This window comes from Calonectris borealis, chromosome 4 (genome assembly GCF_964195595.1).
Source record: "Calonectris borealis chromosome 4, bCalBor7.hap1.2, whole genome shotgun sequence".
Taxonomy (NCBI): domain Eukaryota; kingdom Metazoa; phylum Chordata; class Aves; order Procellariiformes; family Procellariidae; genus Calonectris; species Calonectris borealis.
The window spans coordinates 10,281,154-10,297,562 of record NC_134315.1 but is presented as its reverse complement, the minus strand read 5'-3'; the positions used below and the strand labels follow the sequence as shown (position 1 = coordinate 10,297,562).

Sequence of the window (16,409 nt, the reverse complement as noted above, 5' to 3'; positions counted from 1 at the left end):
TCAGGTTTCTGTGTACCACGTTGCTGGAACAGGAATACTAGAGAATGTGCTCTAGTGGCCAGGGGCAGAGTGGTTCTGGATAGGATCTGGCTCCAACATCAAGTTATCCACGTTTGTCAGGAAGAATGTGGTATTTTTAATGTTATTCTGTGTATTCTGTTGCAAGACTTGCCATCACTAAAAAATCAATAGGCTATATTGATATAAAAATATCAATATATTGATATTTTTCCTGAAAGATTCACATTCTTTTACGTTCCTCAAAACATTGATTCTGAAGATGACTTTATGCATCAGATCCTAAAGCAGTAATAGGGCTATTTGTGATTTCTGAAGGTAAAAATTCCACAGCTGGATTATTGAGATTCCTCTATTCCTCGGTCCTTTCATTTGAGAGCAGGGAAAATATGGAGAAGGAAATAGTTATGAATCAGTTTGCCTGCAATTCAGTAAGAATTTTGAAAACAGGGTGCAACATCACAGGGGAAGAAGCATGCAGTATGATGGGTTTTTGAAATTTCCATATTACCTACCTAAATACACCTGCCTATCTATTTGCTTAGTGACAATTTTATGTTTTTTTTTTTAAATTCTCAAAACGCAAGACACGTCAAAAAGTTTAAGAGGAACTATTCAGCTATGCAATATCCCAGACCATGACTGTTAGCCCTGTTAATTGCTAGTTTCTGGAAAACCGAGGTGTTACAGTCACCACTTGGCTTTGTTGTTCTGGAATACAATGCAACAGAATGCTGAACAACCACAAAGGAAGATAAACTCCCTGCCACCAAGGGTTTGTCATTTTAAGCTATTACAACCCTCTACTAGACGTAGTGTCACAGTTCCCTCTTCTGTAGTTCTGCTATCATTCCTTCTTTTCACCCTCTTATGTTCCTTAACTCTTCCTAGTGAGCGTGAGTCCTGCATTACTTTCGTGGACTACCGTAGCATTTACTTTGAATGAAAAATAAAGCACATTTTATCAGCTTGTGGAAGTGATCTTCACAGCTAGGTGGCAACAAAAGAATTCCATTAGGCTTCCTTCAGTAGAAAGTGAGAAATGTAATGTGAGAGCATTAGAAGCAGCTGCCCGACTCTAATGTCAGCAACAGTCTCCTTCAATTTAAATATTTGCAATAGCCATAATTAAACACTTAGTAACTGGCATCGAGTTAAAATAGAAATACATTACATAGTCTTACTGCTGTGCAGATTTTAATTCAGATTTATATCCTCCTTGGCTTTGTGCCTAGAATAAGTCTTGTGATTTAAAGGCTGTTTTACACAGTATAGAAATTTTCATAGAGGGCAAATTATCTTCTAGGTGAGTAACAGAATTTTGACTTTTTCTGGAAGCAGCTCCCTAAAGAGATCAAGCAATGTTATGTTCTCCTTCCACTGTTTAAAGACTGAAGAGATTCACATCTGCGAATAGAGGGATGGTCTCTCTGGGTCACTGAATCTAGACTCTGGCTTCTGGAGGCTATCACATCATCTAAACCTTCTCAACAGTTTTCCCCTCATCCTCTAAAACCAGTATTAAAACCGGTGATGCTCTTACACACAGTTACTGTCATGTAAGAAGACGCGTTAGGAACTTGGGCGGACCATGCCTTCTGAAAAGATGCATATGTAAACAAATGTTGCTTGGTTTTGGCCCTCATTTTTATTCTTTTGGAAGATGAGCATAGGAAACCATGGCATAGTATACAATGATAACAGAAATACAGATGTCAACACTTTTACCCAGATATTTGCCATTCTGCTATAGGAGCTCAAATGGTAAGGTTTCGGTTTCTTAAAGCTTTAGATTCTAACAGAAAAAAATGTATCATTATAGCTTAAAAATAAAAGTCTGTTACAAAAAAATTAACACATTTTTATTCTATTGTGCCTGTATGACCCAAATTTTTCTAATCACACTGTAAAGGTGAAATAAAGATTAAAATTCAACCTTGTAGTAAATAGGCACACTGGGAGATTTCCAGCAGGCCTGAATTTGTCCCAAATGTATTTTATTTTACTTCAGAGCGCAATATACAGATTGTGGCTCCACTTCTTGCTGCCTCGTAGGCAGCCATTTTCTGAGCTGTTTCTCTGGCCATGAAGCCATGTTGAAGGATCCTGAACTGTCGTTCCCGACTCTCTTCCAGTTCTTTCCAATGGTTCTGCAAAGGATCCTGCAGAAAAGACACACAGATGATCAGGCTTCAGAAACTATAGTGGCTCTCTTTAGAGGATACACTGAACTTCTCTTTGATAATCTGGGTGGCTGGCAACACAGTTTATTTGCTAACACGACTGGGAAACTTGTCAACATCAAACTGGGCATGATGAATAGAAAGGTAACTTGAGTGGGTTGCCCAGTTTAAGATGAATTAAACACAGCTGCAATACTCCACAAAATGTTAAATCAAGATAAAACTACATCTGGATGGTTTGCTCCAATGCTGCTGCCTTATGTTCTTTCTTTGCCAACAGTTTATTCTTGAAGCCATAAATGAACAGTTGCACAAATCCTATCAGGCTCTACTAGTCTGCCGATTCAAAAGCTGGGTTCACAAGGAAGCATTCCCAAAAAAGCTCAGAATAAACAGAAAACTGCTATTTTTTTCATCTGATTCTTTGCTTAAAATGATAAAAAAATACATTTTTTTCATTAATGGTAGTTTTCTTATGGTTAGTTTTCCAAATTGCAATATAAATTCTGTTTTATTAAGAATGTAATAGTCATTTATAAACAAATGTTACCTCGACATATATCAGCACAAACCCATTTGGCCTAAAAGGCCATCACAAATGTAACTGAAGCCACAATCTGACTTGGAACTTTAATACAAGGGGTTAGCGTCACTTTTTTTCCTATTTTTTGAGGAACCTAAAAGGTAGCAGTACAAACTGAATGCCAGATACCGGCTGCGTTATAACTAAGGGAGGAATTTTCTCCTATAGTCACACTAATACCATTTTCAGCAATATGCAGCTCAATTAGAATAAAGATGTTGCTGAACATATCTGACCAGAATTGAGCCACTTCCCTGTAATAACATTTGGATAGGGTCATGCAGAGCTGAACAGCACTGGTGGAAGATACACCAAAACAGCTAAATAATTTACAGTAACCTTGAATTTTTTCCATTGTTTTTTTCTTTTTTTTTTTTACAGATGTCTTAACATTTGAGCAGAACATAAATAAAAGCACTGTAACATCTTTAGAGGCTTACTGTGTAAAGCTAAGCTGAAGAAATAGACAAAATCTAACGTCAAAACAACTTTCAAATCCTGGCTTTTTTGCTCATTCATGTGACACCGGAGCACTCATACAGACCCACATCAGGTAGTCAAAAGTTCTACCTGTTAATTTATAATTTCTCTTTGTTTATTTTAAAAATGTCTCACATTTGTTATTATATGGCTGCTTTCTGTTGAAGTCTGCATTTATTGCTTCTACTTTACTCTGGACTCCATTCAGCAAAGTGTTCAATCATGCGTTCAAAACCTCAGTTCAGAAAGCCATCCCAATTAGGAAATGCTTTCTTCAAATAGGTCTTCAATGTTTTCTTTGCTAAAAGGGATAGACCTAGTTGTCTATATAAGCACCTGCACGTTTTGCTTGCCTGAAATGGGGATTCTAAAGGCAGCAAACATTGATACTCTGAAAGATTGCGCTATTTTGGTTTTTAAACTGTACACACTTGAAAAATACAATTTTCCTCTTCATTGAATTCAGCTTTATCTAACTTGCTCACAAAATAGGTAAAGAATTATTATTTTAACGGATTGGGAGATTTATTTCTAATTTTACATTGGGCTAGTACAGCTTTTATGAAGTGATCCCATCATGACTGTTCACTGCAGTGTTCCATATGCTGTGGTACATGTACTATTACTGGTATATGAACCACTTCTAAATGTTAGGCATGCATGAGGCAATGGCAGAGGCGGCAGCAGCAGGAGGAGCAGCCGTTCCTCAGCACTTGTCTTTAGACACTTGGCGAGGAAACACAACCAGTGCGAACCGGCATAACACCTACAGGGCTATTGGTGCTTCCATCCAATGTTGTGGGACCGGGCTGAGGAAAGGCGAGGTAAAAGCTGTGCGAATGATAAATTGGAACATGCCTTGGGTGAGCAAGGGGGTGAGCATCCCGGTTCGGTGTAATGGATGTGTGTGATAGGAAGCTGAGAAATTCAAGAGTGAGGGACAGGGTGTAAGATGCTGTTTCGATGGGATGAAAGTGCGTGGTAATAAAAGCGGGAAGCGTGTCGTATGGATGAGCCCTGCTCTGTGGTAGCAGAATGTGTGACAAGAAGGTGAGGTCAAGGCCATGGCTTGGAGAAATCATGCCTGTGCAGGAAGCAGGGAGTTGTTATTGCCAGTCATGTATGGCACCATCTGCCTCTGCCCCCCGCCAGTGCTGGCAGCGGAGCAAAGGTCTGTGAACAGCAGGTCTGTGGCAGAGCTTTTCTCCTTATGTAACTCCCAGACCTTCCTTGATGCGATGCTGGTTTTCTGAGGGGTAATCTTTAAGAGTCCTGCTTGCTTTTTACGCTCCGTTGTTTTTTCTACAATCTTTTTCTGCAGGTTTAAAATGCGTTCATCTTTCATAGACCTTTCACCAGACTGGAACTTTCTTTTCTTTTCTTCTTGCCTGCAAAATCAAAAAGAAGCAATGAGAAGGTAAAATAATATCAACCCACAGAATAAATCCACCTGAGCATATATTATCTTGATAATAATGAATTTTCTCTTGCTTCTGGGAACCAGCTAGACTCAAAACAGGTTTAAATCATATAGCTCGATGAATGTGGTATTCACAACTTGCTTCTTGCTGTTTACAGAACAGCATTACTAAACAGTATAGAATAATTTCTTCCCACAGGACGCCATGATGACAATATCTGAAGTAGTTCAAGCCTGACATGACATTATTTAGAAAAAGCATGTGCAAAACCTGTGATAATACTGCCGCTTTTTGCTTGTGAGAACTATGGAGTTTTCCTTATACAATCATTAGCATTCATCTCGATTGCTGTATTCCTTGGCAAATGAAAGATATTCTTTTCTGTGTAATCTCAATGTTCAGATTCAGAATCTATGGGATGGTGATGTGTTAATTAAGGTTAGTGGGTTTGGGTGAGCATAAATTGATAGCACCACGTGCAGCATAAAAGTAAGGCATAAAAAAGAGGTTATCAGAAGTCTTCCTTTTTTTCCCTTCCATTGTAGCTACTTTTGTGTCCTCTGGATTTTACATTTTATCTGGTTTTGCTTACTTTCACCCAGCTGGCACAATTTACTTACAACTTCTTTATGTAGGTTACACCACCTTGCATAGTGGTTCACTTAACATCCAACTTTCTCTTTTATTCAATATTGCCCTTCAATTTGGCTCAGTATGATCAAGCTGTAGTATTAATATTGTGTCATGAGCAGCTGTGAGTCTCTGGCCAAATTCAGAGCTAAAGTAAGTGTCAGATCTACCAAAGAATATATATAATTATATAATATATAACCAGGTTAGATCTGATGCCTTCTCTCAGCTGGCAAGGATAGTTTTGTAAAAGGTCCTTTTATATTGCGGTAGTACAGCATTACAATTGCTTTTATTGGAAACCAGATTAAGACTCCAAATGACCAAGAGCAGAGTGCACTGGGGCATCGTTCAGCCGATCCTGTAACTGTTACTCTGTCAGTGGCAGGACTAATTTCACAGGCAGGTTGCCCCTTGGAAATGTTTTACAACAGAACTCTTCCCTTATCTCTCGGGTATTATACCACAGTGTTTTCAGTATAAGGCACACTCTTCTCAAGGAGCTGGAGGAAGGGGATGCTAAATCCACCCATTTGCCTTAAAAAGTGTCTGTATCAAGATTCCAGGGATCCAAACACTTCTTTCATCTTGGGAGAGATGGCTTTTGTCTCTTGTTAGCTTCATCTTTGCTGATAGAAAACTCCCTGTAGTAGCAGGTATTCTTCAGAGCAGCCATTCTGGACTACAGTTCCCAAAACCCTCAGGAACTGGATGAAGGGGAGATCTGATCTGTGTTACATTCTGAAATGTGACTGTGAACTCTAAATAAGGGGGACAGTTTAGCTTGGCTTCTCATTTCCAATTGCTTTCCTGAGACACTTCCTGAACCTCTCTGCTGTTTGTGTCATGCTATCTGGTTAGGATAACACTTCCTTATCCTCTTTAATACTGTGACATACTCTGCTACACTGAGATTAATTTTTAACACTATTCTGTAAATCTAAAAATTATGTACTATCATTTAATCTAATTGAGAACATGGATTATGTCTATTTGCATTGTAACAAGGCATTGCATTCCAAGGGATAAGGAGAACATAACAATAAGGTTTTATGTAAACCCTTGATGATTAAATATTGTCAGTGGGAATAAGCAACAAAACCTTTCATTACATGCAAATCCAGAGTCTTGTAAATACAATTACAGGAAATACAGCAAGAGGTTTAACATCATGAAGCAGCAGCAGCTGCTTCTGAATTAACATTGTAAATTGTTGCTCATCCTCAGACACTAATATTCAGTCGTCTTCTACATGAAGTCATGTGCCAGTCATCTACACTATGCAAAAAAGCTGCCAATCCCACAGATTTTCAGACGCCACACCACATCAAAACAGAAACTCAAAGAGGGAAAGTAATGAAAAAAGAAATTTTAAAATTCTGTTTTTCTGTGATGGTCAGTTGAAAACTTTCAGGACTCAAGACAGAAAAAGCTCATATGATTTCTGTCACCCCATATCACGTATTTCTTAAGGAAGTAAGGTAACAGCCAGTCAGAATGGGGTAGTACATAGTTAGAATAATCCTCTCCAGATTCAATAGAAAATTATGTGATAATTTATGAAAAAAAAATGCAGAAACCATTTTAATGTTACTTTTAATTTTATTTACCAATTACTGGTATTGAATGAGCACCTTGAATGAAAACCAATCTTTAAGAATCATGCTAGTTCCTAAAATATAATGTCAAATCTTCGGTCCGAAAGAGAATTTGTTAATTTTATTTTCTTTTGGTCTCAGACAAGAGTCTTCCCTTTGTGACTCTGCCATAATTAAAAAAATATTTCCCTATCAAAGAATTTGAAAAAATATGTAATATTTTTTAAGTCCGTATGTATTTGAAACAGTTTAACAAACTCTAGTTTTTGCTTAGTGACCTTGTCAGAAAGGACCTTTTAGTGTTAAGGAATGAGATGAGATTCTTGGCTGTGCTTATGGAAGTTTGTAGTAGTGTGGGATGCACGTAAAAACTACTCAAAGGAGGAAAAGTAAGGGATTAATGAAAGATTCAACAGAATATGGATATAAAAGAAAACAGTGAAAATTTCTTTATCTACCACTGATTTCGTTCGCTATTCACTTTCTGTGTAAGCTATGTGTACAGTCAACAGCAGAAAGATTTTGGCTCACTATGATGAAGTACAGAACAATTCCATCAGTGATGGGTAAAATGTAAGTGTCTTTCTACTTAAAATAATACTGCAGGCATCGTAAACTGCAGTTGACATCCCATATTTGTTGCCTCAATGATTGCCTTAGTGAATATAATGAATTTTAAAAATATGTAAGTATTTTTTTACTTCACATTTACAAACTTGTCATGGAGTTTGGCAGTCCAGCGTCTTCTTATTTACATATCCCTTGTAATTATTTAACTATCTGCCCTGCAATTTTAGCATCTGGCCAAATGGACTCTAGGTCCAGTAGGTCATCTGGCATACAACTGAAGAAGCAGCAATTGAAGGTTTTCCTGGAAGAAGTGAAAACACTTGGAACAGTTGGATTAGGTCTTCTCAGCTGTGTTTAAAAAACGGGGATCTGAAGATTTGCACAGAGGACCCCTCCGGAAAACCACATTTTGCTCTTCATTTACATTTTTAAACTCTACCTGTGCATCAAAAGTATAAGGAGATAGATGTATGACAGCACTCAACTGACTCAATATTTGTAGGAGATGGAGTAAAAATGGCTACTTGACCATTCTAGGCACGAAAGTACCAACTTAAGCAGCTAGGACTGTATTTATAAGTTGACCTTACAAAATGGAGTCTTGTGCAATAAACACAAATGTATTTTTAAAAGCAGAAGTAGGATTGCCTTATAGTGCAATGAACAATTTTTTTTTAATTTCCTCATACTCTCAGTCTCAGTGACTAGGGCTGTCTGTATTTCACAGTACCTTGCCTTTTTTCTGTCCTGCACTATGTAATTCTTAGTTATTGCAGTGAGGAAAATGAATGTACTTAACTGTTAAGAGTTCGCTGTTAAGGGAGTCATTATTTTGACATTTAAGAACACTACACTATTAGATTGATTACTATTTTGTACTAATGTGGGAGATTTAGGCACTCAAAATCTGACTACCTTCCAAAATAATTAACTTACTAAGCACCTAATTTTAGGTGTAGAAGTGATTGTAACCATAACAGTGTTTTCCTCATTTGAAATAAAGATTATGAAGCTGTATAATCAAAGTTCATTCACAGAATCACAGAATGGTTGAGGTTGGAAGGGACCTCTGGAGGTCATCTTGTCCACCCTGCCCTGCTCAAGCAGAGCCACCTAGAGCCGGTTGCTCAGGACCATGTCCAGACAGCTTTTGAATACCTCCAAGGATGGAGACTCCACAGCCTCCCTGGGCAACCTGTGCCAGTGCTTGGTCACTGTCACCGTAAAAAAGTATTTCCTGTGTTTCCTCTTGCACCTCTTGTCCTCTCATTGGTCACCACTGAGAAGAGCCTGGCTCTATCTTCTTTATGTGTCTTTAATATGTCTTCTTTATATGTCTATAGTATGTCTTCACATATTTAAATTTCTGATCCATCATTACTGATAAATTTCCTCCTTCTGTTTCAATGCTAGTGAAGAGCTCATTACCAGCAGTAGGGACTGAGAAACTAAATCTTACTTCCTTATTGCAAACACATACAGAACTCTGAAGTTCAAGTATTTATGAAATTTGTGAAATTAATGAAATCACAAATATTATGAAGTACCAAACCAAAGTCCCTTATATTGCTAATTATTCAGCTTTTTTCATTATTCTAGGCTGTTTTTGAAGACCTGAAGCAATGGCCACACATAGGGATAGCATGGCACATGTTCCCCTGTTACCTCTTTCTACCTCCCTGTGCAGTCTGCCCCTTCCCTCAGTTGTGTGCTCCATCACAGGGTTGTGCTGCCAGGGTGTCTTACAGGTTTTTGAGGATGGGGCTCCATTCTCTTCTCCTCACCTAGAAGACCTTTGACCCCCTAAGTCAGACCTGGACATTCCAGGGAACACCTGCTTTAGGGAGCTTGTTCTGCTTGGAAAGGACCGTCACAGTCATCCATCCACAACCCTCTCTTCTGCTTGTTCTCCTGGCCCTCCTCATAAGCAGTGTTCCCCCTTCTCCTCCTGCCATGGCTGCCCTCACACTATTTCCACCCATCCCCATTTCAGGCCAAGAGAGAGGTGTTACACTGGTGTGTGGTCAGTGCCCCTTGTCAAGGAGGGGTTTGAGCACCGGCAGGGGCAGGAAGAGGAAGGAGTGCTTTGCCACCTTGGCAAGGAATTCAAGGAGGATTAGTGTCAGTTCAGAGTGTCACCTTGGAACAGCAGCTGCTACCTTCACCTGGATGTTGCCCTGACTTGGAGAGGGGAGGAGGCTTGGGCAGCAGGCACCGTCGTGTCACTTGAAAATGAGCAGGAAAACAAACAAGGCAGGAACATGAAAAAGAAATAAGGCTGGCTTCTCTGTACCGTACATGTGTGGCAGTGGCTGTTAGGGACATGGATGTGCTACTGCCATCTATGTGAGACAAAGAAAAGGATAGTGTGGTGTTCACTAGACAGGCTTGCAGAGGAGCGAGGAATTGAGTATATGAAGTTTTGTGAGATAACTTTCCTCTGGACCTGGACAGCTTTAAACCAAATGAGGGGTGAGAACATGCAGTCCCAAGACCAGACTAAATACAACCCAAAGTAAACCCCTGCACACCACAGGTAATGTGGATGGAGGGAGCCTCAGCACCAAAAGTCTTGATCTGTTGCTTGATTCTTAGTGCATTAAATTACTTGGAGTAATAGATGTAGCCTCACTGGAATGAAAAGGAATTGTACCTGAAGTATACAGGCACATAGCTTTAGTACATTAGCATGTATTCAAACACTCATAAATCTTTTGGTGCTCATATTCGAAAGGTGAGAACTCAAATGTTTGTCCACTTCATATACCAGTGCTGATTTTCAAACTGTTTGAAATTCTAGCAATTAAAGGGACGTCCTGCTTATATACTGAATTGATTCTTAAGTGTTCTGCAAGCACTCACAAAGTCACTGCTGTGATGGATGTCATGGCTTGCAGTCTATTAAAGGCTGATGTCTCCGTAATTTTTCATGTTCCGATTCCTATTTTGTTTAATATAGCTCATTATATGCTTGCTCAATGTGCTTCTTTTGTGTTGATGTATGTCAGTTTGTAAATGATATTGAAAGGAACCTGCTTGGTAGGGACCCAATTAAACTCCAGCTGACACTAACTAAAGCACATTTGTTTAGCAAAGCTTAGCTGCCATACTTTAGCTGATTAGCAGTAGCCTTCGACATAATGTAATTTAAGATACAACATGTAATTTTATATTGATGCATAAGGCTATCTTACGAATACTATTGGTAAGATTTGCTATTCTATTCCTATAATTATGAATTAATTCTCTAAACATAAAAATTTGCTTTTTACACCTCCTGTGCAGCGTATCAATAATACAACCCAAGCAATTAATCACTCACATTGACTTGATAGATATTTCAGGATTCAAGATCTGTAAATCAGGTTTAACACACAAAGCCTATAGTTTGTTTAGAGAGACATAAAAGCTGCAGCAAAGTGTCTAGCATTTGTAAATAGGGCAGCATGCTGTACTTCTATATTAACAGAAATAACACCATAGATTTGCATTCTAGATGAAAATGCATTAATACACTCCCAAAGAACAACATTTCTGGTATACTTTGATGATACCTCTTTATAGTAGATGCTCTCAAGTTACCTGGGAGCCATGAAAGGAAATGTCTTACAACATCTATAATGAAACTTTGTATTTTCTTTATTTGGAGAGCAAACATGGCTCCGTTAAAATTACTGCATTACTTATCATGAGTCTGACTAGAAGCTTGCAAATTAAGTGTTTAATTTCAGTTGGATTCTACCATCTTTGGCATGCTGGTCTGTTTTAAAAAACATTTCAAATGTCAGGACAAAAAGTGAAGCGTTAGCTTCTCAGTCAAGCATAGCTTACTGCAGGATCAGAACAGTTTTAGATCTGAATTAAGCCAAAGAGTCAATTTTAAAGAAACACAGCACTATACAAAATTCACAGACTGCACATCTAGCATAACAAATGATTCTTTAAATAGTTACTAGTGAAACAGGTTTTATGTAGTGTACAAGTTCTAAATGCCTAGTTTGCATCTCTAGTGGAAAGCGGTGGTTTGAGTTGCTCCCACAGGCTTTCATAACAGTGAATGTTTAGCGATGAAAGTATATTTCCAGCTCCAACTCCATTTCAGGCTCTTTAGTCTTAAAGTCTTTTCTTGATAATATGCCATAGAAGAGAGGGTCACTGATCTATGCAGTCAATCCACTGGAGCTGCAGTTATTGATTCATTAAATTCATTAAGCTATCTTCTTAAGTACTAACATAGTAAAACCCCCAGTCTTCGGAGATTAACTATCATCAACAAACCAAATTAGAGCTGGGACTACTGAAAACTAGTTAAATGAATACATCAATATTGCCTTCTGTAATTGAGATTTAGAACAGGATGATAAATCAATAACATGAATTTAACTCTTAGAAGCCACCTTCGGTATCTCAACAATAAACACAAATCTAAGATATCTCTAAAGACATGTGTTTTTAGCCTGATAGAATATGTCTTCAGAATGTCAGCCTGAACATCTGTTTGCAAAATAAATATGGCAAGACAAGGACTAACCTCTCAAACTCACAAAAGGAAAAAGGTGAAAGACAACTTACAAGAAAACAATGGCAAATAGTCAAGATGCAGTAAAACTGGCATAAGATGAAGAGGTGTGCCATATTTTACACTTTTTCACAGGCTTTTTTCCTGCTCAGCTTTATTTGTAAATAGCTTTAACTTAGATTTTAAACTTCTTGTGGAAGGGACCTGTCTTCTGCATATGTGAAGCATCTATGATGGTTTTGGATCTTTTATGACAATGAATAATAAATATGATAATGACTGACAGCAAAATTTGATCAGAGAGCCTGTAAGCAAAGATTTTTCTCTTTGATCTACTGCTGTAATATATTTAATTTATAACTTATTATTGTTATCAGAAAATCTCCTTCCTAAAATATTTTTAACTTCTAAAATAAGGCCTGCCTTTTCACATAACAAATGAAGTTCAAGAAAGCAAACTATAGCCCTAATGTATTGGTTTAGATGAAAATGAGAAGCCACTTTAAGTAGCAAGCTAGAATGAGTCTGATAAAATCAAATTAGTTCTGATTAGCTGAAAAAGAAAGAAGAAAGGCAGAATTTCTTTCTCAATATATAATATTGGCTCTGAATCCTGGGGCAATACTGTCAACACTAGCCTACGGAGTGTCTTCAACCACAAATTCAAAATTATGAAAAAGATTTAACAAATGTGATGCAAATTATTTTCAATTAAAAGGAAATTCTGGCCCCAGTGTAATCCTTGACAAAAGTCATACTCATTTATAAAAGGGCAGTATTTTGCTCACTACTTGTTTTTCTCCTCAAGGGGCTAGCAAAATATTAACAAAGTTGCAATGTCTTAAATGTCACATGCTGTTTTATACTGACTTTAAAGCAGCTGCTCGTCCAAGTTCTGCTCTGAACAGGGAAATCTGGTCCAGTTTGTCTAGAAGAAGTTGTTCCTTAGCTTGTTTTTCATGAATTATCTGGTCTCTCTTCTCTTCCTCTGCTGCCTTCTGTGCTTCTCTGAGTAAAGCGAGGCGTTCACGTAGTTCCACTATTGACATTTCACAAATTAAACCATGGCCACCAGTCTAAAGAACGTGAAATATAGGTTTAAATAACACTGTAAATACCAAGGGGAGAATAAATGAGTAAAACCAGAATATTTTGATTGTGTTCCAAATCATGCTGAATATATTTTGACTTCAAGAAAGACAGGGTTGGCCCTAATCTAACTGTTATTTACAAGCTGTTTTTAAGGTGTAGAGCTTACCTTTCGTATGTGTAAAAACACAAGGCTCATAAAACATTTCATGAAAAAGCATTGAAATATACAGTAGATTAATCATAATTTACAATATATTTACTGTCCAAAAAAATTCTAGTTGACTTATCTTTTAGTTTTAATAAGACTTTTGCAGTTTTTAAATGTGTAAAAATGCATATTTTTTAGTTTCTAAAACCAGAACAGACTTTACACTAAAAAATATGCATTTTTTTTGTAATTATCTATTTCTGAATTATGGATTTGATCTATGATGGCATCTACTATTTTTGTCTGAAAAGACTAGGACTAAACAATGCTTTGTATGCAGGAAATTCAGATCTTAATGCCCAAAGTTAAAATATTCAAACCTGAATGTTTAATGAAGGCTTTTTAAAATCCACTTCGCAGTAAGAGTGATAATGAGCCTGATTCTGAGACGTAATGAGAGATTTCTGCACCTTAGTTTGCATACAAAGATAATTTCTAAACAGATTTTCGAACACTTGAAGTTTTTGGCCCTTGCTCTTACATATACTCTTCCTTTTCCTACGTCTACACATATATACATCTGCATATATGGAAAACTTGCATAAACCCACACAAATACTGAGCTTCTGTGTAGCTTTCTTTGCAAAATTTAATCCATTTCACACCAATTAATATTCTTCTATCTTAACACAGTTTTGGTACACATCTTCAGTGTGTATCTTGTACCATGGCATGTTATAATGGAATATATCGGTGCAGGAAGTCAAGATGCTAATCTGACTCTTGCTATACAGTTGTATAAGATGGAGCGTGAAACACTGGTTAGGATTTTAATCACAAAGACCTTGCTCTACTTAGTTCCATAAAATTAGTGACCGGGGAGGGGGTGTGGAATCCAAAAGAACAACCATTCCTCCAAATTGTATTTCTCAGACTGAAATTAAGTGGTAATGATAAACATATGTAAGTAAAACTCATTAAAATCCTTTTAATGGAGAGAAATTGTTCAGTTAAAGAGCCTTCATTTTTTCAAGCAATCCTTTTTAGCAGGAAAAAACTCCCCTTGTATTGAATACTAAGCAAGTTGTTGACAGAATAGGAGTCGCCTTTCTGCTTTTGAGCTTTTCACAAAACAGAACATGAAGGGGAAGGAAAAAAAAAAAACCCAGGAAAAGAGAAGGATGCTCTGTCATAGATAGATGCTCAGATTGTCAGTTTGGCTGCAAGAATTGACCTGGGTCCAGTCCCTCTTGTCCAGTCTGGGATGCCATCTAAGCAGTCTAGTCAGGTACTCGTCCTCCAGTGACCGTTCTCTGACTGTTCAGAGCAGTGGGCCCATGAAATAGGGGTAAAGCCAAGAAAGATGAAGAAAACAGTAAGGCGGGGGGGACGGGGGTGCCAGGGGCAATAAAACCACAAAATAGAGTACAACAAATAACCAGGCTTGGCTCTCTGCTGCTACAACACTGGTGCTTTAGAGGGATTATTATTGAGTTTGTATTTAAAGCCATATCCTGTACTTAGAAACAAACAGTATTTCAATGGAAGCTCTATGTGAGGGGTCGACAGCCACTGTAAGTGGCAATGAAATGAACTAGGTTCAAAAATAAGAAAATACTGACATTCTAGTCACCTTCATTTTCCTGAATGAGAGCCTGCACCATTTTACAGAAGTTGTGATTGAAAAAGTAATGACATTTCCACATCCAACTACATTATACCATTGTGTCTTTGCAGCCTACATCTCGTGACTGAATCACCTGGGTAACAAACGTGCAGTGAGACCATGCTAAGGGCTCTGTTTAGGGTTGACATCATGTGTCGGAGTGACCATGGGTCGGAGTGGGAGTGCGTTCCCGGAGTAATGATGAGTCCCAATATGGGTATGATCATTCTCGTTTATTTCAAAATACTACGCTAATTTTATAAGCCAGCCACATTAACACGCGCACCTACGAATCCTCTATTGGTTACAGTCAGCAAGCACACGAATCTTAATATACACAGATTGGTCAAAAGCAGGTGTCCACGCGAACGCTTCCTGCGCCTGCATTCCGTTACCTAATCTACTGATAGTTACATTCCTCAGCCTGTTTTCCCTATTCTGCTATCGCTTCAGAGACTCTAAAACTACAATTGCTCTTTAGCAACCCTTTGCCTTATACTGTTGTTAACAAATCCTCAGTGCTTGGAATGTTCATAGGATGTCCGTTATTTAATAAAAATCCTTCCACAATCATGTGCAACTCTATCTGAAGCAGTAGAAGACCTATAGATTGGAGTACCTCTTGGCATTTCCATGCAGACAGTTTATAGTATCTGTGGTGTACAATAATTCTTTGTACTCTTCACTTTTTTTCCCTGCTTTTTCCATTGTGGTTCAGTAATATTTCTCTACAAACGGGTGGAGTGAATCTGGGTTTGAAAAAAGAGAATTGCCTTCTTTGGCTGGAAAAGAAGTTGAGAAGTGATGGCAACAGCCATAAAGGCAACCAAAGAGAGTAAAGGGGAGCTGATTTTATTCTTGTTCACTTATTTCACATTTTAACATTAAATGTATTCTAAAATCTGATAAATGAGATGGTGGATTTATCTGGTGGCTGCAAAGATAGTAGGTAGCTTTGGAATCAATGAATGGCTTAGTTCTATTCAGAGGAGCAGGAGATAAAACCAAAGCATCATATTGACTGTTCCAAAAGACCCATGGAAGGAAGACCTGTTACTTCTGTATGGTTTCTGCAAACTAGCCATGGATGTTTTTTAATTTGTGATCTTCATTTGAATACTCATGAAAGAAAGGAAAGAAAAAACCAAAAGGATTATATTTCAAATTGCTAGTGTCATTTTATATTATTCTATGTTATTCTTCCTTCAGTGTGGATAAGAAAAATGGAAGAGTATTTTCAGCTACTCTGCTTCTGATTCAGTGGTAAGATAACAGATTTCCGGATGCTGCCTAAGTCTGGAAATTCTGCAAAAGCGGGCATTGCAAAGCCCAGTCTTAGACATATCAATTGTTGTGTATCAATAGTAAATTCAAGATGTTTGGGATACATTTAGTGTAGACTTAATGACACACACACAAGTCATTTGCTCAGCAGGTTTTGGGTTGTCTTGACAATCTCTTTCATATACCTGAATGTTGACAGTTTTGAAAGCACAGGAAA

At 37.8% G+C, this 16,409-nt stretch overlaps 1 protein-coding gene across 1 annotated transcript in view; it reads right to left on the bottom strand.

Annotated features, from left to right (window-relative positions):
• Window positions 1-1,649: 1,649 nt before the first annotated feature.
• Window positions 1,650-16,409, bottom strand: part of CFAP99 (cilia and flagella associated protein 99) — a 57,738-nt gene continuing 42,978 nt past the window's right edge. Inside the window, exons 14-16 of the mRNA XM_075148586.1 lie at window positions 12,873-13,078; window positions 4,490-4,652; window positions 1,650-2,180 (exon numbers count right to left, since the gene is read on the bottom strand). Of these exons, the coding sequence (XP_075004687.1) occupies window positions 2,016-2,180; window positions 4,490-4,652; window positions 12,873-13,078 (534 nt within the window). The 3' untranslated portion in view covers window positions 1,650-2,015. The remainder of the gene's footprint in view (window positions 2,181-4,489; window positions 4,653-12,872; window positions 13,079-16,409) is intronic.